Source organism: Suncus etruscus, chromosome 13, assembly GCF_024139225.1.
Source record: "Suncus etruscus isolate mSunEtr1 chromosome 13, mSunEtr1.pri.cur, whole genome shotgun sequence".
Taxonomy (NCBI): Eukaryota; Metazoa; Chordata; class Mammalia; order Eulipotyphla; family Soricidae; genus Suncus; species Suncus etruscus.
This window is the reverse complement of record NC_064860.1, coordinates 6,431,628-6,455,998: the sequence shown is the minus strand read 5'-3', so window position 1 is coordinate 6,455,998 and position 24,371 is coordinate 6,431,628. Positions and strand designations below refer to the sequence as shown.

Here is a 24,371-nt window from a genome sequence, read left to right as displayed (position 1 = left end):
CCTATCAGGTATCTGAGTTATTATAGTTCTGTGTATTTTATTATTATTATTTTTTATGCAGCCATCATGATTTACAAAATCTGTTTTAGCATCAATCCAACTGGCATGAATAAAAACCTGAACAAGCTGCAGCTATGTGAGGAAATAAAGACTTAGTAAATTGCCATTTATGATCAGAATGGTACCCGACGTCCCCATTCACACACCTCTCTAAACCTGTTCTCCTTGTTAAATGATCTATCCATGTCTGTCATGAACATGTAACTCGCTATTCTGCAAAAAACTTCCTTTTTTTAATATAAAAATTCTTTTAAGACCTGAACAAGGTAACTGCCATGGGATTTGGTTTTTCTTTCCATGTAATACATACATATCACAGATAAGCACTGTGGAATTTGTGAGAATTAAGTTGAATTAAGGTACATAACATCTGAGAATAAGCCTGACTGATAATAAGAATTTAGTCAAAGTTAGTACTGTTGTTAGTTCAGCTACTTCCCATCAAGAAGACAACCTAAGACTCCAATAAAGAGACCTGTTATGAGCAGAGCTTGCTCATCAATCTATTTCTCAACTTTATCTCTTTCATATTGTCCTCAGTTTCACTTCATCGCAAATAAAGTATAAGATTACAAAGTTTACACTAGAAAAAAATCTCTAAAGGGACTGAACACTGATAAGAAGGGAAAACTCAGCAGTATAGTTTGGCACATTGAAAAGCAGATTAGAAGATGAGAAATCTAAGCTTCATTCCTACTTCTGAGGAGGAAACTAGGAGGAAGGTAGACTGAATAATCAAAAGTCCCAGTTAGTTTCCACATGTGTCCAAACTGATTGGCCCCAGAAAGGTGGAAAAAAGTTCAGAGGTAAGGACCTTAAGTTAATTTGTAGAACAGGTGAGAGTTATGGCGGTTGTGAATTTCAGTTAGTACAGTATAAATTAGTCACAGGACTAATCACTCCTGATTGGTGAGTCTTTTCATACCACAGCAGAAACCTCTAAAAGGTGAGAATAGGAAAATGTGAAAAATATGAAAAAAATACAAGACTGCAGAACAGAGGAAGAGAAGTGGAGAAGCTGCAAGAGGAGAAAGTAGAGGGTGGTTTAGCAATTGGTTTAGCAACTAAGTAGTAAAGGCAAGATCCAATCTCTATGATCCTCAACGTGACAGATAGTTCACTTATCAATATTAATTAATATCAATTAATTAAATATCAAGATATTCCAATGATCAATACTTCTGGGTTTGCTTGATCATATCACCCATAGCCATCTTTATTAAACACTTATATGCACTTTCAGTAAAGTAGACTCCAGCAGCAAAAGTTCAGTTCCAAAAGGTAGGTGATACAGTCACCTCATTTTATAGAAGAGGAAACAGGTACTCAGATTAAGTGGCTTGCTCAGTTTTATAGCTGGTAAATATTCAGCAAAATTTGGAAGTGTGTGCATATTACTGATTTTCTTTTAACTGTTGGTAGGAAGGAATTGGAAAGAAATTTGCTGTGTTTTTGAGTGAGGAAAGTGAATTTTATACAAGGATAGATGTGGAGTGGAGACATGGGGATAGTGGGACCTGGGGCAAATAGAAAAAAACCATAAATACTGGCAAAATGATCAGCTATGGCCTTGGTTTACAACGTTGCTAGTTATTGGGTGCCTGCCTATATGTATGTCTTGCATGCATGTATTTGTGTCTGTGTTGGGGAGAAAGAGACAGAGACAAAGAGAAAGAGAAAGAGAGGGAGGGAGAGAAAGGGAGGGGAGAGCCAGAAGTTTTGGTTATTTTGTCAGAAAAATATCTGTAAACCTATTTTTAAATGATCACAACTTAAGGAGTTTTAAGAGAAGAAAGACAGACCACACTCAGAATTCTGGTCGAAGCTACTCTTTTTTTTTTATCTTTATTTAAACACCATGATTACAAATATGATTATAGTTGTATGATTACAGTCATGTAAAGAACACCCCCCTTCACCAGTGCAACATTCCCACCACCAATTTGCTACTCTTTTAAGATGGAAAATTTTTCTATAGAAAGTGGAATCGTGGGCCCAGAGAGATAGCACAGCGGCGTTTGCCTTGCAAGCAGCCGATCCAGGACCAAAGGTGGTTGGTTCGAATCCTGGTGTCCCATATGGTCCCCTGTGCCTGCCAGGAGCTATTTCTGAGCAGACAGCCAGGAGTAACCCCTGAGCACCGCCGGGTGTGGCCCAAAAACAAAAAAAAAAAAAAACAAACAAAAAATACAAAAAAAAAAAAAAAAAAGAAAGTGAAGTCATTAAGTTGACTTTCACTTTGCTTGGGAAACAGGAAGTTTCCAAAGGCTTGACTCTGTCGCTAGGGAAGACTGTGGATTTCTGATGACAGTTCAGTTCCTATCACGAGTTTCCAAGTCTATCCAGGATGGATCTACAGAGACTGGACAAACATTGGGACTTTGACAGACAGTCTTGATGCTTTCTTCCTTACTCAGGTTTGTTCTCTGAGCCCATTTAGGAAAGATACAATGGTACATTAATGAGTTAAGGTTGGATATTAGCAACAAAGAAGTTTTACTTCTTTTGAGCTCTATATGATTTTTCTTGAGACTATTTCTGGTTTCCAATTTGCTTTGAAAATTTCCTGTAGATGCTATCTACTTCCTTCTGCGAATGGAGAGAAAGATAGGTTGATATGATGGTCTTTTCCCTTTCTCCATATAAGTGGTTTGTCTTTTCTCTTTTTATCCATTGGACTTAATCTTTTTTGTTTTTGTTTTTGGTTTTTGGGCAATACTCAGCAGTGCTCAGGGGTTACTCTTGACTCTGCACTTAGAAATCACCCCTGACAGGATCAGGAGATCATATGGGATGCTAGGAATTGAACCTGGGTCTGTCCTGGATTGGCTACAGTTTGGCCCCAGACTTATTCTTCTGGTTCCTTTAGCACAAAAGTTTCGGAGTAGTTAAATCCCTACAATATGATCATGTTAAAAAAAATCCTCGTCCTTTAAAAAGTTCAGCAACTTGTGATAAATGTAAGACTCTTCCCTTTATTTTTTCATGTCAGGCCACAGAACAATATCATTGTAGCCAAATATCATCTGTAGGCAAATTGCGTCTGAAATCTTTATCTCAGAATAATATTTCTTTAAAGACATTGTAACATTTTTCATTTTTTAAGGAGAGGAGTATTTTACTTAAATAGTACTTGTCTTAAAAAAAAAAAGGCATTAACTTGCTGTGCAATAGCCTATATTCCTGACTTAGAAATCATATCGGTGAATGTCTTTCTGCTTGCTGCAAATAATAGGAAAAAAAATCACAAAAACTCGAATCAGGATCTCGGTCCTTAAATGTATTTGAGTTTGCATTTTGATAGCAGTTTAGAAATGTTATCGCTTGTTTGGTCACAGACATAATTCACATCTTTCTTCAGGCACTGTAAATAAGAGAAATGGTTTAATGGCCCCATAAAGGCTTTCTGCTGAGAGCTGAGATTAGGCCTTTTGGTAATGGATGTTGGTGTGTGTATGTGTGAGTAATATGTGTGCTCAGTGGGGGGTGGGAAGGACATGGAAGAGGTAAACATACTGGAAAAGAATCTAAGCGGCTTAGTTGTAGCACAAAACTTCCATTTCTTTCAGTGTATGTTGGAACACGGATCTACATAGAAACTGGGAAACTATTGTCAGTAGCTGTGCACAAATCTTTTCCTTTGCCTTTGGAATTTTAACTGATCACTAATTGAGGTCATTGTTATCTATTCATCACCTGAAATTGAAGTGATATGGACTTCAAGTGAAGGCTTTTCGTCTATTTGTATAAAAGGGCCGCAGGCATTTATCATGCCATGCTTGTATCTCGACTTAACCTAATTTATGTATTTCACTTACTTGCTCCCCATTTTGCAGAGATTATATTTTTATTTCACTTCTAGGACCAAGTGAAAAAATTTTACAGGCATTTAGTTTCCACATAATGGATTTGTTTTGACTTTATCCATTACAGTTTGTAGACAAGTATAAAAACATTTTTCCACATTAGACATAGCTATGACCTCAGTAAATGCCTTGAAATTTTTGAAAGCACATAAATTTGTAGTGTCAATTTGTAGCCCTCATATTTCACTTTTCATCACCTGATTAGCATTTTCCCCGTGAGTTAACTGTATAGTTGGAGGAGTCAGTAAAGAAAGAGTTAATAGAACAAAATTAAATGTTACAGCTAAGTGAGCTGTAAGCAAGTGGTGGCACTGTTGTATGGATATGTCTTTTTTTATCCTTTTTCATTGTAGACTATACTTAGAACAAGGATCAGCAAACTTTTCTATGAAAGGTCAGAGAGTAAATATTTGGGGGTTGGAAGGTTTTTGGATTTCTGTCAGCTACTGCAAAGTAGCTGTAGATTGAATGAATGAATGAATGAATGAGATGGTGTTCCAGTGGAATGACAGAAATAGGTGGGGCACTGTATCTGACCCCACACTGTGATATGGCAGACCCTGTTGGGAAATCTCACTGGAAAGCACACAATTTTTGGAGCAGAAAAGAAGTCTCATCAGTATTCCTAGCTAGTTTGGATTCTAGAACTCAAAATACGACTGTATTTAGAGAAGTAATTCAAATTGTGATGTTTCTCTGCTCCAGGAATTTGTTTTGGGCTCACAGAAATTGCTCTCTTTCACTCTGATGATAATAGTTGGGTGGAAAGTAGAGTAAAAGGTCAGAATCTTGACAACTTACCACTATTTACATTGATTGCCCACATTTAGACAAAAGATCAACCACTTGTAATAAATTGGTTATCAGTGGATAGGGAGCTTTGGAAATTGGCTTGCAATATTTTTCCTTCAGTGGCATGTTCACAGATGTTGTACAAATTGTTTTTATTTTGATACATATGTAAAGAATATATTACTAGAGGCTGGAGCCATAGCACAGCAGTAGGGTGTTTGCCTTGCATGCAGCCATTCCAGGACAGACTGTGCTTCGATCCTAGGTGTCCCATGTGGTCCCAAGCCAGGAACGATTTCTGAGTGCATAGCCAGGAGTAACCCCTGAGCATCACAGGGTGTGGCCCAAAAAGGAAAAAAAATATACTACTAAGAACAGGTTTACAGAATGATGTGTCTACAGAATGGTACATGTCTTATGCATTAATTTATCACATCTGAAGAACATGGGCTAATATCTTTATTATAGCAAATATGAAAATAATCTTAAGTGAAGCTCAGAATAGTGAGCTCCTGTTGCTCAAGACTATACCTTACTGTTCTCTTCATCCTATAGCACTTTATAATCTTCCTTTGTAACATCTGTCAGAGTATCTACACCTTGGAAGAATAAATTTATAAGTGAGTTAATGGAGAAATGAACAGATAAAGAAACATATGTGATAATATTGTAATTGTGCTCATGTCTAGAGTGAATGTTTTTGGTTTTTTTTCTGAAGTAAGTTAGAATGGTATTCTCAAGGGTCCAGAATTCGAGCTCAAAAATCTCTGATCTCTAATTCATTATCTCTTATGAGTTAGTCTTAAAATTAGTCTTAAAATAATTATAGTTTTAAAGTCTTAACATTTAATCTTAAAGTTAGTCTTAAAGTTGCACAAAGGTTTTGTATATTGAAGCTTTAAAAAATTGTAAGGGGGAATTGTCTTATTGAAAAATGAGAATGGGGCCCGGAGAGATAACACAGCGGTGTTTGCCTTGCAAGCAGCCGATCCAGGACCAAAGGTGGTTGGTTCGAATCCCGGTGTCCCATATAGTCCCCCGTGCCTGCCAGGAGCTATTTCTGAGCAGACAGCCAGGAGTAACCCCTGAGCACCGCCGGGTGTGACCCAAAAACTAAAAAAAAAAAAAAAAGAAAAAAAAAAAAAGAAAAATGAGAATGGGGCTGGGTGGTGGTGCTGGAGGTAAGGTGCTTGCCTTGCCTGCGCTAGCCTTGGATGGACCGCGGTTCGATCCTCCAGTGTCCCATATGGTCCCCCAAGCCAGGAGCGACTTCTGAGCACATAGCCAGGAGTAACCCCTGAGTGTCACCAGGTGTGGCCCAAAAACCAAAAAAAAAAGAAAAATGAGAATGGTGTAAAGAAAGTTTCTTAGACAACTCTTAACTATGTTTTACATAAGACATTATAGCTAGTGTTTTCATTTTGAATTCCAAACTAACCCTCCATCTGTAAGTTGATACTTATAGTTAAGCATGTTATTTATATTTACAAGACACTCTGTTCACTATAGAAATATAAACAAAAATCCATTAATAAATTTCATTGTTTATTCTCTACACTAACATGAACCAGTCAGTTTTCGCAAACCTGGCCCATTTTTAATTTAATGGTACAATAAATGGTCCGGTGTCATGAATTTAAAAAAAAAAACACTGTTTCTTTTGTGAACAAACTTTTAAATTCTATCTAGATTTAGGTATTCGGATGTGATTTATTGTGTGTGTAACCTCAACCCAAGACATGTTTGTATACCAGTATTGTGGCACTTGGAAAGCATTTTGTACTGAGACCCAGATAGTGACTGCTGGGACTAGAGAAATAGTACAAAGATTGTGGCACTTTATAGAGTGCCACATTTTTTTGTTTGTTTTTTGTTTTTTGTTTGTTGTTTTTTGTTTGTTTTTGGGCCACACCCGGCGGTGTTCAGGGGTTACTCCTGGCTGTCTGCTCAGAAATAGCTCCTGACAGACACAGGGGACCATATGGGACACCTGGATTCGAACCAACCACCTTTGGTCCTGGATCGGCTGCTTGCAAGGCAAATGCTGCTATGCTATCTCTCCGGGCCCTCGAGTGCCACATTTTATAAATCACTGATTCAGATAACTTGCACTCAGAGGTTACTCAGAGATCCTCATGGACACTACCCCTGAACCCAGAGCCAGAATATAAGGAAGTTCCAAAATGAAAATAGTACTAATTTAACCATCCTTGGTGAATGATACCATAACCCCAAGTAAACTTTGGCAAGAAGCATCATTCAGTTTATTTTGAAGCACATTTTTAAAAATAACCTTGGACTTTGGGTCTCTTACATTTATTTAATCATTACAAGAGCTCAATCAACTTTACTCTTGCTTAAGATGTGGTTTTAAGGTCAAGCGTCCATCAAAGGAAAAAAAAAACATGCAAAAGGCTTTTCTGAAGTGCTCTTTTTTGCTTCTCGAGAAGAGCTGGTTATCCTGAGGACTTGGAGGGAGGAGTTGTCGTGGGTCATGAAAGTTTGCCTGGAAATGTGTTTAAGGAATGCCCCCAGGAAAAATGCAGATAAAAAATGTCTGAACTGTCCAGAAGTTAGGGCTGAAGATTAAAAAAAAAAGCATGTGAGTACAGGCTTCTTTCTCTAAATAAAATGAAGGAGCTAACTCATCGGATCGGATACTTAAAGGAAGAAGATCTTTGCTTTAATTAAAACTTGGAACAATGCAGATGCCTGTAGCTTGTCTGTCGCAGACCCAGGAAAAGCAGGACAGGAAAGCTAAATGAAATGCACCTCACAGCCTCAGCAGCAGGCTGGAGCCGTGTTCTGCGAAAGTAATTTAATTAGTGTTGATCATGACTCCAGATGATGGTGATTTGATAAGGAATAATTTAGTACTTAACAGCCTTTTACATGCTCTGACTCCATGTGGGAAGGTAAAGCAAATTGCACAAAATGAACGTGCCGCTTTCTACTGATGCTGATGCCAATGGGCTGGAAAACTGCCTGTTCGCAGATGCTCAGGCTCTCTGGACAGCAAGGCATCCTATCCTCGGCTCAGCCCTCTCTGGTGGCAGTGACTTACTTGCATTCCTTCTGAAAGAATCAAGTAGTGAGGTTGAATTTGGGATGATGAAGCTCCAGGAAACAAGGAGCGGGTAGATTTTGTGCAAAATCATGAAGAAACTCTAGAGTGGCTTCCTTTTTCTCCCCCTCTCCCTCTCCTTGCCCCCAATTAAAAATAAATCCTAGTTAAATCAGATTGATTGGATTTCTTATTTGGCACATGATTAGAAAAAAAGAAATCATCATTCTTCTAAGACAAATGATTCCGAGGCCCACCCATGTTGAATATGGGATGGAAGAAATAGCTCAGAATTGCTGGCGTTGGCAAGCCTGGGAGAATCCTTGAGTTTGTTGGCCAGTAAGGAAAATAAAACAAATATTGTTATTTTTTTCCTTTTTTTTTTCTTTAAAGTCTTCTCAGGTGCTGGACCTGTTAGATGTGTGATACATCCCATTTTTGGATGCTGGATGACTGAGATATAAGCATTGATGGGTTTCTTAGAACTAATGGAGAAAATATTTTTATGCTTGTCCCTTATTTTTGGTGGAGACTGTTAGAAGTGTTACTCTGATTTCTGTCTTCATCTGCATATGATATGCTCCCTTAGAAATGTGCGGCTGTATTCTAATTTCGCCCTCTTACACAGACACAAGTTATAATGAAGTGAAATCTTACCCTCATGACCTCATCTGAGTTAATCCTCAAAATAAGGACATATTGATGTTAGGGCTCCAAGAAAGGAATTTGGGAGGGTGACACAAATTAATATGTAACATGGTGCTCGGCTATCTGTTTTCTTTTTGGTTGTTTGTTTTCAGAAGTTTTATCTATAATTTGATGATTGACTGGAATCAGGGATCTACTTCCTACTGCTAGCATTGTCTTTCTTTCTAGTATTACTTTAGGAGTTTTCTGGGAGCACATCTGCAAGCTCTAAGTTCTGTTGTATGTTTTTTTTTCTTTTTTTGAGGAACACACTCAGAGATCCTGAGGGGTCATTATTGGCTACATACTCAAGGATCTTTCCTGCAATGCTTTGGGGATGATACGCTGTTCTGCGGGTGTAAATGGGTTTGAAGGGTACAAGGCAAATACTTGAACAACTGTACTTTTCTCTAGAGCCCCCCAAAGTATATAATTCTTGAACACATACCCACTTTTGCTTCTAGGTTGATTGGTACATTCTGATATATGGCATCTAATAGCAGAATTATCATTCTTCCCTTGTCTCACTTGGGTAATTTCTCTTTTGAAATTGAAACACATTTTCTGATGTGTTTTCTGGTACAACTGGGGGCAAGACATATTCAAATATCTTCACTTATGTTGCACTGCTTACTGCTTGTGCAAAAATTTAAAGAAATTTAATTTTTAAAATTTTCACATTGAAAAATCTGCTTATTGAGGGATACATTCATTATAATGCCAGAATTAATTGTACCACTTGATGAATTTTATATAGCACATCGTTCATCTTCTTATAGCCCAGAGGAAGAGGTAAAGTACTTTTAGCATTGAAGGTTTCGAGTGCACTTTCCCAGTTTCTAACATTCCTTCTCACCAATAGAAGGACATCTGTTGGTGTCCTGACATCTCACTTCTTTTGGTTCTTGAAATTCATGTCTGTAATAAACTTTCATGTTTTGCTTTCTTTAATCACTGCTCTCTATGGTTTGTGTCTATTAGTAAATTGTCACTCCTTTGTAGTACTCATACCAAGAATATGCATCATTTCTATATTCATTTTTCTGCAGGCAAATGTTCAAATATTTAAATTTTTTTCTATTTTGGAAGATATGCTATAAGCGTACTTTGACTTGCTTCATGCACATATCCCGTATTTTCCCCTTGAATACACGTCAGAAATATAATTATTCGATCATAGGGTTGATATATTTTAGAAGTTACTACACTTTCGTGGCATACATAAAACATGTAGTTCTGTGCTTCTTATAAAGTGTGTTACACGACAGAAAGTTTAGGGGTTACAATTCTTCCTTTGTTCACAGTTGATCCCAGTTTTATCCTTATCAATCAGTATGATTCCCTAAGCACTTCCAGGAATGATCCCTGAGTGCAGAGCTATGTGTATGCCCTAAGCACAGCAATAGATTTTGAGTGTCCTTTCCAAGTTTTTAACATTCCATGGGCTCAATCCCCCCCGAAAAAAAAACCCTACAATTTTAATCTTTTGTGTTTTAGCTATTAGAGTGGATTTGTAAAGAGATTAATAATGATTATTAATGATGTGTAATACCTTTTTTAGATGGGTTGGGTTTTATTTTTCGGTTTATTTTTTTTTGGGGGGGACACACCTAGTGACAGCTCAGTGGTTACTCCTGGCTATGCACCCAGAAATCACTTCTGGCTTGGGGGACCAATTGGGATGCCTGGGACGGAACCACTGTCTATCCTGCGCCACAAATCCGGCCCCAATGTTTTATTTACTTGTTTCCTTTGTCATTTGGAGGGCTTTCTTTACCAACTGGTTTTACAAGGCTCACCTCCACCCTTTTTTATTTTCCTTGGTTTAGGAGCCAAATCTTGTGGTAGGGGCCCAGGATGAAACCCCTTGCTTGGCTCTGTGCTCATAAGTCACTCTTGCTGGTGATGGCAGTTGATGAACATATAGATTAGCTGAGATCATACTAGGATCTCTCTCATCCTTTTTGCCTTTTTTTAAGATAGGGCCGTCTCCCACAACCAATTACTTAGCCTGTGTGGCCTGACTATGCAGCCAGTGGTGAGGTCCAATACTGCAATACTCAGGCCCAGGATTGCTAAGTGGCTGCTAGTGTTATACTGAGAGTGCTGATGAAGTAGTTGGTATGCTAAGGATATGTTCTACCACATTGAGCCATGTTCTTGGCTCTTTTGCTCATTTTTATGGATTAATTTTCATGTTTCTTGAACTTACAGCAATTTTTTTTTGATTTTTGGGCCACACCCGGTGATTCTCTGGAATTACTCCTGGCTATGCCCTCAGAAATTGCTCCTGGCTTGGGGGACCATAAAGGATGCGGGGATCAAACCAAGGTCCATCCTGGGCCAACCATGAGCAAGGCAAACACCCTACCTCTGTACTATAGCTCTAGCCCTGTGCATTTTTTATTTTTCTGAGTTTTATGACAAGATGTATGTTGTGAACCCCCTAGAGTGTACTTTCCACTTTTTCTATACTAGATTTTCTTTCACTATAATCTCTTAACTTGGATGAATCCTAATTTACAGAGTATTTTCATGTGGTTAATGTTATTTTGGTCTTTGGATCACTAATCATTTTTTATCCGATGATAATAATTTCAAATATAGTAGCTCCAATCTCTTCTGTCAAAATTATGTGCCTATCCAGACAAGTGGCACTTGTTTTTTTGGAGCTAGATAATTCTAGACTTTAAATGCTTATTTTAAAATTCTACATGAGGATCAAGATTTTGAACATTGATAGTACTGTGCTCCTGAGCAAAATTGTATTGTATCATAAATCACAGATTCTCTTATATCTTTTATATAATATACACTTAACAGTCTGTGTTATTCTTGTTTCTAAAGGTATTACAGTAAGTCTCTAGAAAGTATAATCTTGAGTGTGACCCTAGTTTCATTATACTTGTGAATAGTGTGCATAAAAAATAAATCATTCTTCTGGATTGATTATTTTTTTAACCTGATCACTTGGTAATCTTCCTTTGAGATTAAAACTTCAAATTTATACAAACATACAAATCTCCAATTGTATGTTTCAATTTTACTTGAAGAATGAGTGTTTAGTGTTACTGCTTTTATACTTACAGTTCATCCTCAAATATATATATAAATATATATATATTCATTCATATGATAGTTCTTTTATTTCTAGTAAGCATTAGTAGATAGCTTTGTCTAAAAAATAAGAACATATGTGATATAGAATAGTTGTTTTATACTATATTATATTTGACATTTTCACATATTTCTCATTCATATCACTATCTTGTTAAGCATGTAGGCAGGTAATGTGATATCCATTTATTGCAAGATGATTGACCTCATAGTTTGTGTGTGTGTGTGTGAGAGAAAGAGGGTGGGGAGAGAGAGAGAGAGAGAGAGAGAGAGAGAGAGAGAGAGAGAGAGAGAGAGAGAGAGAGAGAGAGAGAGAGAGAGAGAGAGATGAGAGGACCTTCTTAGTGGTGCCAAGGAAATCCTGGAGCCCTCCTGAAGATTTAACACCAACTAGCCAATGTGGTTAATTGTGAAGGCCTGAGGATTGGCCAATCCAGTTGTGCTGGGGAAATAATGTTCCAGAGTTACAAATTGTAGTGCTGAGGTCTCTAGCACTGTACCTGGCATTGTTTGAAGAGGCCAGAAGGTGCTGCGTTTTGATTGGGGTTGACCCCATGCAGGACATGTGCTCTCTCCTCTACTATCACTCTTTTTAGTTTTGTTTTGTTTTCCAGCCACACCTGGTAATGTTCAAAGGTTACTCCTGGCTGTGCTCTCAGAAATCGCTCCTGGCTTGGGGGCCCATATGGGACGCCGGGGGTGGGGGTTGAACTGTGGTCCATCCTAGGCTAGAGGCGCGAAAGGCAGACGTTTAACTGCTTGCACCAATTGCCGGCCTCTGTACTATCACACTTCATCCAGAACTGTTCATTTTCCTCCACAGCATTGCTTGTTATTGGAATTTTAATTGGATTTTCTATGGTCACTGTGCAGTTGCCATTATATTTAGATCTTTTTAGAGGTCAGAGTTGATCTCTAATATCCCATATGTTCCCCTGAGTTATTCTAGGAGTGATCTATGAGTGTAGAACCAAGAGTAAGCCCTTACCATTATTGGATATGGATCAAAAGACAGTAGTAAGTCAACAAAAAGTTAAGAGTAGGGCATGGTGCTTCAACTCACTTTTGATTTTCAGCTAATTCTTGAATAATAGTTTCTAGCTTTTGTCAGTCACAACATTCTGAAATGTTTTGAAATGTATGAAAAACCATCATGTATCTGAGCACATTATAAGTGAGATTTTTAGGTAGTGGGAGCTCAAGCATACCTTTTGTCACACACACATACATACACACATGAGAAGGAAGTCTAAAGGGATTTCAAATTATGCGTGGGTTTGGTGGGGTATGTAATGCATTGAGAAGTAGAAGAGATAAATATTCTAAGTACGGAAAATGTATTTCATTTTTGTGATTTTTTTTTCTAGTGGCTTTTCATGGCCTACCACTGAAAATTAAGAAAGAACCCCACAGTCCCTGTTCAGAACTCGGTTCAGCCTGCAGTCAAGAACAGCCCTTTAAATTCAGCTATGGAGAAAAGTGCCTGTACAATGTCAGGTAAAGCAAGCGGTCTTATACTTATATGTCAAGGATTGTCTTTCTTATCAAAACCAAATTCCATAATGATATAAAATCTCAAGTCATAAGAATTGCTTCTTAGCACATCATCAGCTAATTAAATAAATGCATTTAACTGAACTCTGACGAACCTATTTCAATCCTATGCTACACTTTTTGAATCATTTTAAAGCACTAATTTTCCTTCCAAACATTAGTCGTTTTCCTGTTATCATGATGCATCTTGGACTCGAAAAGAAGAGGGTCTTCTTGGCACGAAGAGCTATTGAAGTTCTTATTAGAACAAATGCATTATGCACTTTAGAGTTTATAGATAAAAATGAAACATTTGGCAGATCTAAGCAGTACATTAGTTATCTGACAAGCTTTGCAGATGATCTATAAGATGCATTCAGGGAAAGTTGCAATAAAATTTGAATTTTATAAGGCTTAGCCAAGGCTCTTCTCCATTAAAAAGCTAGTTGTTCGTTCTGATGGTAATCAGGGTGGAGCAAAGAAAGTACCATTGTTCGTTTGTTAGAAATTTTGATAACATATAGGGTCATTAAATACTCTTAAAAGTAAATTATGTTTTAATACTTTCCCTATTGATCTGTAATTGCCAAAAGAAAAGTTGAGCACTCTATCTTGAGCATCCTTACTCTTAATTACACTATAAGCATAGTTCTTACACACTTATTTGGAAGTTGATAGAAATGATAGTAAATATTTGCTATTTTATCAATTGTACTGATAAAAGTCCATCATACCTTATGATCCCAGCAAGTTTTTTATATCTTTATTTTTATTATATACCGTATTATCCGGCGTATAAGATGATTTTTGAAACCAAAAAGGTCAACCGAAAATCGGGGGTTGTCTAATACGCCGAGTATATCCCAAAAAATTGTTTTAATATGCTGCTAAAATTGTCTGAATATTGCCACAAAACAATTTTCCAACTCGATCCTGCACCAATCACTGCCAGGCTGCTCGGACCGCCCCTCTGACTCAGCCAATCCACGCAGGCTTTTTATGCATGCAAATTAGACAATGTTCTGGACCCGAATCTACACTGTCAAAAGCCTGCTCAGATGGGCCAGAGTCAGAGAGGAAGTCTATTACAGTCTAACCTTTGGATCTTTGCTTGTTGTGATTGGCTCACTGTGGAAGATACAGTTGCAGCACAGGAACTTCTGTCTGATACAGCGAATATAGGCCTAAACCTATGTTTTAACTGTAAAATTAGGGGGTCGTCTTATATGCCGGAAAAATACGGTATATTTACAACCAAAATGTATAGGATTCAAGATATTTTTGTTTGTGCAGATCTCCTAGTAGTGGACCACTGCTTGCATATTCTATTACTGTTTGGTCTTGAAAATTTAGTCTTTTCTAGATACTTTTCTAGGAGTTTCAGCAGAGTCTAAAATTATGAGCCAGTTCCATTAAAACTGAAGATGATTTATTTTAAAAAACTCTTATAGGGATGCGATTAAAATTCAGGTAAACAGTATTCATCAATCCAAATCTTTTAGAAACAAGCCTTTTCATTTTCTCCTGAGTATGAGATATTCAGGGAAAAGTTATAAATATATTGAAGAATTTTTAATTCATTAAATCAACCAGAATTTTTAAATGTTGCATTTCGCCATTGATTAGAATTGTGACTTTCTATTTATATAATGTAGCTGATATCCACAAATCAACAGTCAAGGAATTGTCTGAATATTTGGACATTTTTATGAAGACCAATAATTTTCATAGAAAAAATTTCCACTCTGTCCAAAAATAGATCTCAAGATAGAACTTATATATGTGGAAAGTAATATCTTGGGATAAAAGATAAATCTGTTTTCTTTATATAGATGGAAATGAGACAGCTGAATTATTTTATAGGAGAGCTCAATTTTCATTCAAAAATATTGGTAAAAGAGGAGCTGGAGAGATAGCACAGCAGTAGGGCATTTGCCTTAGAGTAAGCAGAAGGACTGTGGTTCAAATCCCAGCATCCCATATGGTCCCCCGAAACAGCCAGGAGCAATTTCTGAGTGTAGAGCCAGTTGTAATCCTTGAGTGCTGCCGGATATGACCCAACCCTCCCCAATATATATATATATATATATATATATATATATATATATATATATGTAAAAGAGTTAGAGTAAATACAGCAGGTAAGGCATGTCTTGCATGCAGCTGACCTAGGCTTGATATATGGCAACACTTGGTTTCTGGAGGCCCAAGAGTGATTCTTGAGCACAGAATCAAGAGCAACCTCTAAGCATAGTCTGTGTGACCCCCCAACAAACAAACATAATTTTTTTTCTATACATGGATGTACGTGGAATCTATTATGCTGAGTGAAATAAGTCAGAGAGAGAAAGAAAAATGCAGAATGGTCTCACTCATCTATGGGTTTTAAGAAAAATGAAAGACATTCTTGCAATAATAATTTTCAGACACAAAAGAGAAAAGAGTTGGAAGTTTCAGCTCACCTCAGGAAGCTCACCACAAAGAGTGATGAGTTTAGTTAGAGAAATAACTACATTTTGAACTGTCCTAATAATGAGAATGTATGAGAGAAATGGAAAGCCTATCTAGAGTACAGGCAGGGGTCGGGTGGGAGGAGGGAGATTTGGGACATTGGAGATGGGAACGTTGCAGTGGTGATGGGTGGTGTTCTTTACATGACTGAAACCCAAACACAATCATGTATGTAATCAAGGTGTTTAAATAAAATAAAATAAAATAAAAAAAAGAAATGTTGGTAAAGCCAATATGTAAACATATTATCAGTGTTGGCTTTGTTTTAAAGCGATTTTGATGAACAAATCTCACTTCAATAAAATTAAGTTAAACAAAAGCCAGAGTAGACGCACAAAGCATATTCCTCTTCTGTAAAGTATAATACAGAATGATTTATTACTTTCAATTCAAAAGAATCTCATGAAGAAAAATTTCATTGCAGAACATTTTTATTTAGAGGTTTTTAACCTAGCATTTAACCTAGATCTACCTTTTTATTCAAAAAATTAAGAAAAGTAGGTTTTTAATGCAGTATGTTTTAGTTTATTTCACTTTTGTGAATATGCCCTTAACACAGCTTTAAATCGATGCATAGAAAACAAACTTTTGTGTGTGTGATTCTATTTAGAAGTAAAACTATGATAATAGGATTTTGTTTTTAAGAGCATTATTCTTTACCCATTCTTAAACTCCAAGTGAGTTTAAGTAGAGATAGTTTTATTTACCTTAATTAATCTTTCTTATCCTATGTAAGGAGGTGAATATCAAGCATCACTTATTTTATAGAATAGAAAGAAAATAAAGCAAAAGCATTTCTTCTTAAAATTCTACCACTAAAGAATGCCAGGGATGCTCTTGGTCTTATTAAATTGATGTTAGCTTTTGTTCTAAAATCTTTTAAAATAAAGACATATAGTGTTAGAGATAGTTCATAATTTAAAAACATTGATCTAACATTGGCCAGGGGATGTATTCATGCTCAAGATTTCTGTTTTCAGATAGATTGAGAGTGATTTTTCCTTAACTAAGTTGTAACTGTCTTTATAGAACCTATTTTCTGTTTATTCTCTTCTGTATGAAATTTCCTTATTTTCATTTCAGGTGGTGGTATTTTGCATTTGGGGATCTTTGAGAGTCGCACCTGACAGTAATCAGTGGCTACCATTGACTCTGGGATCATGTGCCTGGAATCTAATCCAGAGAGATCTCCCACTTGGAAAGTGTTTTTGTGTTGCACTTAACTGGTTGAGCTAATCCATGTTCTTTTTGCTTTTTTCCTCTGGCTAGTGCCTATGATCAGAAGCCACAAGTGGCAATGAGGCCCTCCAACCCCCCAACACCATCTAGCACTCCAGTGTCTCCACTGCACCATGCATCTCCGAACTCAGCTCACACACCGAAACCTGACCGTGTATTCCCAGCTCACCTTCCTTCATCGCAGACCATCCAAGACAACAGCTACCCCATGGACCACAGGTAGCTTGGATAGACTGTCATTTTAAAACTGTCTTTAGTGTTCATGGGAGCGATTCCAAGAGTCACTTTCTAAGTTTAATAGCAGATTTAAGGTGAGCATAATAATGTGGCATATGTATGCAAATGATCTGTAGAAAGAACTTACTCTGTCTTGATAATTTAATTTGTGGAGAAGGTCATTTACAAACATTCCTTTTATATAACTATTCAAATCAGTTGCTAAAATGGGGAATTAATCTATCTACTGACATTTGAACATTTTTCTTCCCCATTGCTTGAATTAAAATGAAAATGCTCCACTTACACTTTAAATTGGAGCACCCTATTTTTATGAGCATATGTGTGTACTTGTTCTATAAAGGTAGAAGACTAATTTTAGTACGTGGCTTATGGATTTTGTTTCTTTACCTTAGAACAGTTTAGCTGTACATAGTTATGCAGCGTAGAACTTACTTGATCAAAATCAAAACTATTTTCTATCATTTTCAAATGATGGGTATTTAATGTTTATATGCATGATACTGGACACAGAAAACATAAAATTAAAGAGATGAATTTGAAATAGTTGTTTTACTTGGGGGTGTATACTTAAGGCTTACTCCTAGTTCTGCACTCCAGTATCACTTCTGGCAGGGTACAGGGGACTATAGAGAGTGGCAAGCACCTTACCCATTGTACTTTCTTTCAGCTTCAGATATGAATTAGCTTTATGAAAATGGAGGAAGGCAAGAAGTGGAACAAAAACTGGACTGGTTTTAGTTAAAGAAGCTATACAAGGAGTGATTCTGGACACTAAGAAAGGAACCAATTCATATTTAAATTAAAGTTTGAATATTTACAGAATCCTAATTTTATCATCTGTCCTATACTTATACATAGTGAATGCTGTGCTGATAAATATCTAATGGACTCTGTGCAAGAAAAACTCACAGGTCTGGTCTACAATATTTGATGAGTTTGTGATGTAAATATCCCTGTGGCTGACTACAAACTATTACTGTGATAAGCCAGAATAAGGAGTTGTAAATGATACACAGTAGCATGGCATGGCATTGGACAGATAAGATAGGTATAAATAATATTAAGCATAACTAGTAGTAAAATGTAAAACATCCAAAAGTATTATATTTTGAGTCTTATCTTTCCTAGTATATGTTTACAAATAATAAACAAACAGTTTTACTCTTAATGGTGCTGTATTGCATAACTCAGCTCAGCAAATTGCTCAAGATTCAATAAAAAGGCAGGGGAAAACTGGATTTAACCTACTGTTGTAAAAATGACACAGTCAACGTAATCTTCCAAAGCAATAGATGAGCCAAATGAAGTGCCACTGGCCAATGAGAAAATCAGAGGGTATATTTCTATTTTATTTTTGATTGATTAGGACATCAAATAGGGTTCAATATCAAACTGTAGTAACTTGCCTTTTTAGAGATGAAAGCATTCTTTCTCATGTGAGGCTAAGATGGATTTTTTTTTATCAGTTACCCATACTTCATCCTCTTGTGGTTGAGTTATTCGAGGCTTCTTATTGTCTTTCCTTTCTCATCCTATTGGTTGGAGAATGGTATGAGCATCTGTGTAAACAATTTTGTAAACACAGATGAAAGAGATCTGTTTGCAGGGTTGGCCATTAAACAGGCACACATTGTACAGGATTAGAGTGGGGGAAATAAGAGGAACCAAAAAGCGAGTTTTATTTTACTCGCTTCTGCTAACTTCCCACACCTTTGATTTCCGAGTTTCTGACCTTCACATCACCAGAATTATTCTTTGTCCTCTTTGGCTTTTGGTGCAGTTATTCCTTAAGAAAGGGCCTGAAAAACAAGCCTACTTTTTAGGTGACCTCATATGAAATTCTTGAGCCAAATCCATTTTTGTTTCTCAACTTGAAGTCAAATGTTTGAGATGGAGAACAGCCGGCCCGGAACTCAAAGAGGGAAGCTTGGGGTCTTTTCCCAGTGCCCCCTACTGAGTTTTGAGGACAAGACCAGCTGGCCGTTTGCAGGAAAAGCTCTGGAGCCTTATGTTTCTGAGGTGGTTTCTTGGATGACTCAAGCCCCAAACAACAGTCCCTTGGTTATAAATGGCAAATTTGCTATGGAATCACTTCCTTTTTCCAAAGAGCTCTTTCTGGCCCAGGTACCCCTCCTTCTCTCTGGGAATGCTTCATGGCCAACTGGGCTGTACCTTGTGTCCTTTTTTCAGACAAACTGCTTTTTTGGGCCAACCTTTTGGCACTATTCCTTGAATCCACTGTGCAAGAACCCTGTCTTTTTCCTCTATCTTCCCTACCACTTACTACTACTGTTACTCTTTATTCCATAACCCATGATCATGATGAAAAAGTTTTCCTAATGACTCTTGAGTTCTCCTTTCCCACTGGTCAGTGGTTCAAAAGAATGGGCTCTTAGACTTAGAGATTTCTAGAGGCATTTTGTATTTGATGTATACTATAACTCTTACCAATCTAACTGCAGTCAGCTTGGCTCAAAAAACAATAGCAAAAGAAAAAAAAATAACTTGATTCCTTAAAAAGCTTTAGGTCTCAGTATTATTAACTTCCTTTTAAGGCTTCCCAAGCAAGCCAGTTTCTTATTTTAACTTCAAGTTACAATTTTCTGATTCACTCCTTGACAGTTCTTAATGATAATTTGTGTTTCTTTTTTTGGCAGTTCTAGTCAGCCTTACTGTTTTTTGCAATATCCGAATTTCTAAGTTTATTTTCTACAGGTCTAGGTGGAAATTTCAGGGCTTTCTATGACATCCTGAGAGACTAAGGTTAAAACACAGAGATGGAGTGTTCTTCAAAATGATAATGTAGTTGCTTTGTCATTCTTGAGCTTTTACCTTCTTTTTATTTAATGTTATCAAAATTAAATATTTAACTTTTCAAATTCAAGTCTCAGGAATGCTTTTAGTAAGGATAGAGTGGAATGGAGAAGAATTAATAGGCTTATATTTACTCATCAAAATGTTGAGTAGTTTATTTTTAATCACTGTTGGGGCATTTTTTTAAGAGCACTTTTAAATCTTTAATTCATATCTTTGTGGTGGGTCAATGTTTTACGAATAAGAAACACAGTTGAATGAATGTGTTTCAGCCAATCATTACACAGGATAGCCTAGATGGAACCTGACAAATTTGCCTTAGAACTTTCCTGTGACTTAATACATAGAAATTCTATGTTTGCATTTTAGGTAATTTGCTGTATGTTTCATGCTTTTTTTTTTTAAATCCATATCATGTTTTATATAAAACTATTGGAAGCCAATGTGTGATTTGTTACTGTTGACAATAAAGATGTGGTGTTTTACAACCCTATTTGGGTAGCCAGAGAGATTTACAATAATTGGGTTTTCTGCCTTGCACGCGCTGACCCTGGTTTGATCCCTGGCATCCCATATGGTTCCCTGAGTCTGCCAGGAATGATTCTTGAGTGCAGAGCGAGGAGGAACTTTTGAGCACTGCCAGGTGTGATGACCCCCACCCCCCCAAAATAAAAACCAAGCAAAAACGAATTTGAATTTCAGTTTCTTTCTTAGTTTTATTACTCACTAAAATACAAAGTTAATTATAATACTATTCAGGATTTAAGGATATACTTCATTTGTGTGCTTTTGTGTTATGTTTGTCTTGGGGAATATCTACTTTATATTCTTTCATAATTGATTATAAAAACCATGACAACTGGATTAAAAAATGATAGTTTCTTTGGTTTATTTTTGTTCATTTGCTGATACAGTTTAGTAATAGAATTAGAGCCTGCTCTATAGACTTTTTATTCACTTTGTTGTATACACACATATATTTAGGTAATTATAAACCTTCTTCAAGGAAAGATGTACACGTGACTAGTTCATGTTTTAGCTGTTAGGGTGATCTGCTGTACTATCCCTATTGAAATCACGCTTTAACTTATAATATCTGATATGGCTCTGAAAGAGATTAATTAAAAGGAAAACACAAATTAGGTTATGTTTGGAATAAAATGCACAGTATTACTGATGCAGGAAATTAAAACTATAGTTTTGGTAAGGGTTTATACTTCGAGTCAATTGATACCATGTTTTTGAATCAAACAGTTCAGTATTGCACAGGAGTATTAAAAGCTGAGACACTTGACCATTTTAACTAAATCACGTCTTCTCTGTTCCCAGATTTCGCCGCCAGCTTTCTGAGCCTTGTCATTCCTTTCCTCCTTTGCCAACAATGCCAAGGGAAGGACGACCCATGTACCAACGACAGATGTCTGAACCAAACATTCCCTTTCCACCCCAAGGCTTTAAGCAGGAATATCATGATCCCGTGTATGAACACAACTCTATGGTTGGTGGTACTGCCAGCCAAAGCTTTCCCCCTCCGCTAATGATCAAACAAGAACCCAGAGATTTTGCATATGATTCAGGTAAGCCCAGGCTTTAATTGAATGATATTTGGGAACACTATTTGCTTATCACTTTGGTTTTTCTTTCTTTTTTTTAAATTGTTTTGGATGAGGGAGGTGTTTGGGTTACACATCAGTGGTCAGAGTTTACTCCTAGATCCTGTGCTCAGTGCTCACTTCTAGTAGGTTCTGGGGATCAGGATCGTTGGGGTGCCTGTGTGAGAAATACATGAACATCGTTTGCTTTCTCTTCCTCTTATGAAGGCTACTAATGAAGTTGCACACACCCTCACAGCCTCCTTTAGTCTAATTGTCTCTAATTCCCATAACCACTCCTGTGGTTAGATCTTGTAGTCAGGCCTGAGCACCACTAGATGTGGGTCCCAGATCACAACATTAATCATTTAAAAAATGTTAAAAATGTTCTTTTTCAGTTATTTTTCTCCCTTCTAAATTGTTCTCAAATGGGATAAGATTGTAACATCCTTGACTTCTAAGAATTCACTATTGTCATACAGCTTATATTTTGCTTGAATAGTTAGATATCAAAGTTGTATATTTCGAAGAACTTGAAATGTAGTAACAGTGGAACTTGGGCCTAAAATTATTAATCTTTGGTTGTTAAAAGGTATTTTCTGGCCAACACATTGGTGCCAATAAGTTGACACTTGTTGATATGCTAACCAAAAATGTATGATAGATAATTTGTTTTGTTGTTATTAGATCTTCCATTCTCAGTGGAAGCACATTAAAAAAACTGCCTTTTAAGGAAATTCAGTACATTTGTCACTGAGCCATTGATTTCTGTGTTTACTTATTGCTGCTGAACAAATTTAAAATGATTGGAATTTTAAAACAATACAAAAACACTTCAGAGTTTACTCTGTGTCACGAACTCAAAGGTTGACCTTTCAGAGCTCTCTAGAACTTTGTTGCTTAATTTAATATAACATAAATGTTGTGAAAATAAAAGAAGCTTTGTAGGTAAAAAAGGCAGCATGATTATACTGTAATAAAGCCTGACATTAATTATGACATGGGAAATGGAATGTCTATTAGTTATAATTATAATTACAGGAATGCAATTTCAACTGCCGATTATTTAAGTTTGAAATGCAAAATATTATATTAGTAGGGTAGACATTTTTATTCGGAAGAAAAGTATAAAATTATCAGAAGACACAGATTAAAACTGATACTTAGGGCTGATTTTGTGAACCCAAACCATATCATTACGATTATATTATGACACAAACATCTAAATAGCCTCATAATGCAACTGTTATTACTGTTTTCCTTCTGTTCTTTAATGGCCTAAAGTTACTTTATAAATTTGGTGGTGTTTCTTCCTTGTTGCTATTTGTTTTTTTTTCCTCCCTGAATTCAGTATGATCTCTTATCTTAATGGCTGTGTGAATTATCTGGAGGAAGTGCCTAATGCAAAGTTAGAAGCATGTTAACATCTTGTTTTCATTTCGTTATGAAAATGTTTCATGTTCAATATGCTAAAGAGGCTGATAGTTTACTTATTTAACAACCATATAGGCATATAGATATACATATATAAATGAATGACATAGGGCATTTCCATTTTGTGTTCTATTATATTTAATAAATCCTTTTGTTATTTTGACATTATACATATTGTAATTTTAAATATCTGCCAATTGAGTATAGAAATGAGAAATATTTAAGACATTCAGTCATTTTAGTTAGACTACTAAGACTTTCATTTATAGTCTTATAAATAGCAAAGCTAACTCATTTTCAATGAGTTTGGTTCCAAGGATTGCTTTGGAGGAGGGAGGGAAATCTGTATATGACTTCTTGGGTTTCCCTTGGGTTTCCATTCATTTCCTGAGACCCCTTGCAGTGCTATGTATGTTGTGCTATGTTATGTGTGTATAGCAGGGGTCTCAGACTCAATTTACCTGGGGGCCGCAGGAGGCAAAGTCAGGGTGAGGCAGAGCCACATAAGGGATTTTGCTTACCAAATATTCACAATAAAAAACTGCATTAGTGGGCCCGGAGAGATAGCACAGTGGTGTTTGCCTTGCAAACAGCCGATCCAGGACCAAAGGTTGGTTCGAATCCCGGTGTCCCATATGGTCCCCCGTGCCTGCCAGGAGCTATTTCTGAGCAGACAGCCAGGAGTAACCCCTGAGCATCACCGGGTGTGGCCCAAAAACAAAAAAAAAAAAAAAAACCTGCATTAGTAAGAAAAAAATCGCAAAAAAACTGCATTAAACATTTGCATATCCCGAATGGAACTGCTCGGGATATGCGAATGTTTAATGTGATTTTTTTTTTTTACTAATGCGATTTTTATTGCAATTATTCAGTAAGCGAATATTGCAATATTTAAAGGCCGGCCGCGGGCCACAAAATGTTGTACCATGGGCCGCGAGTTTGAGACCCCTGGTGTATAGTATTAAAAAGTCTCAATGGCTGGGGCCGGAGAGATAGCATGCAAGTAGGGCGTTTGCCTTGCATGCAGAAGGACGGTGGTTTGAATCCTGGCATCCCATATGATCCCCCAAACCTGCCAGGAATGATTTCTGAGCGTAGAGCCAGGAGTAACCCCTGAGCACTGCCAGGTGTGACCCCCCCCCCAAACAAAACAAAACAAAAACAAAAAGTCTTAAAGGAGTTTCTGCTTTAATGGACAATCACTACTAGTAGTGATTGTCTAGCACTCACTACCTATTTTGTGACTAATTAATTAAAAGATGCCTCCTAGCCATGTGGTAGAGAAAGTTTAATTGAAGTTGGGGAAGCCAATAAAACTTTCAGGGAAAAGGATGCTACATGTCAAAAATGAGAGAAACTGAACCTGGAACTTGTTTGCCAAAGAACATGTTTGTGTGTTTCAGTGGTGTGTACTAAAGCTAC

At 36.9% G+C, this 24,371-nt stretch overlaps 1 protein-coding gene across 1 annotated transcript in view; it reads left to right on the top strand.

Annotated features, from left to right (window-relative positions):
• The window catches only part of ETV1 (ETS variant transcription factor 1), a 98,925-nt gene that overhangs the window by 43,886 nt on the left and 30,668 nt on the right, over positions 1–24,371 (top strand). Inside the window, exons 5-7 of the mRNA XM_049785697.1 lie at positions 12,954–13,083; positions 16,900–17,088; positions 21,253–21,500. Coding sequence (XP_049641654.1) covers positions 12,954–13,083; positions 16,900–17,088; positions 21,253–21,500 — 567 coding nt within the window. The remainder of the gene's footprint in view (positions 1–12,953; positions 13,084–16,899; positions 17,089–21,252; positions 21,501–24,371) is intronic.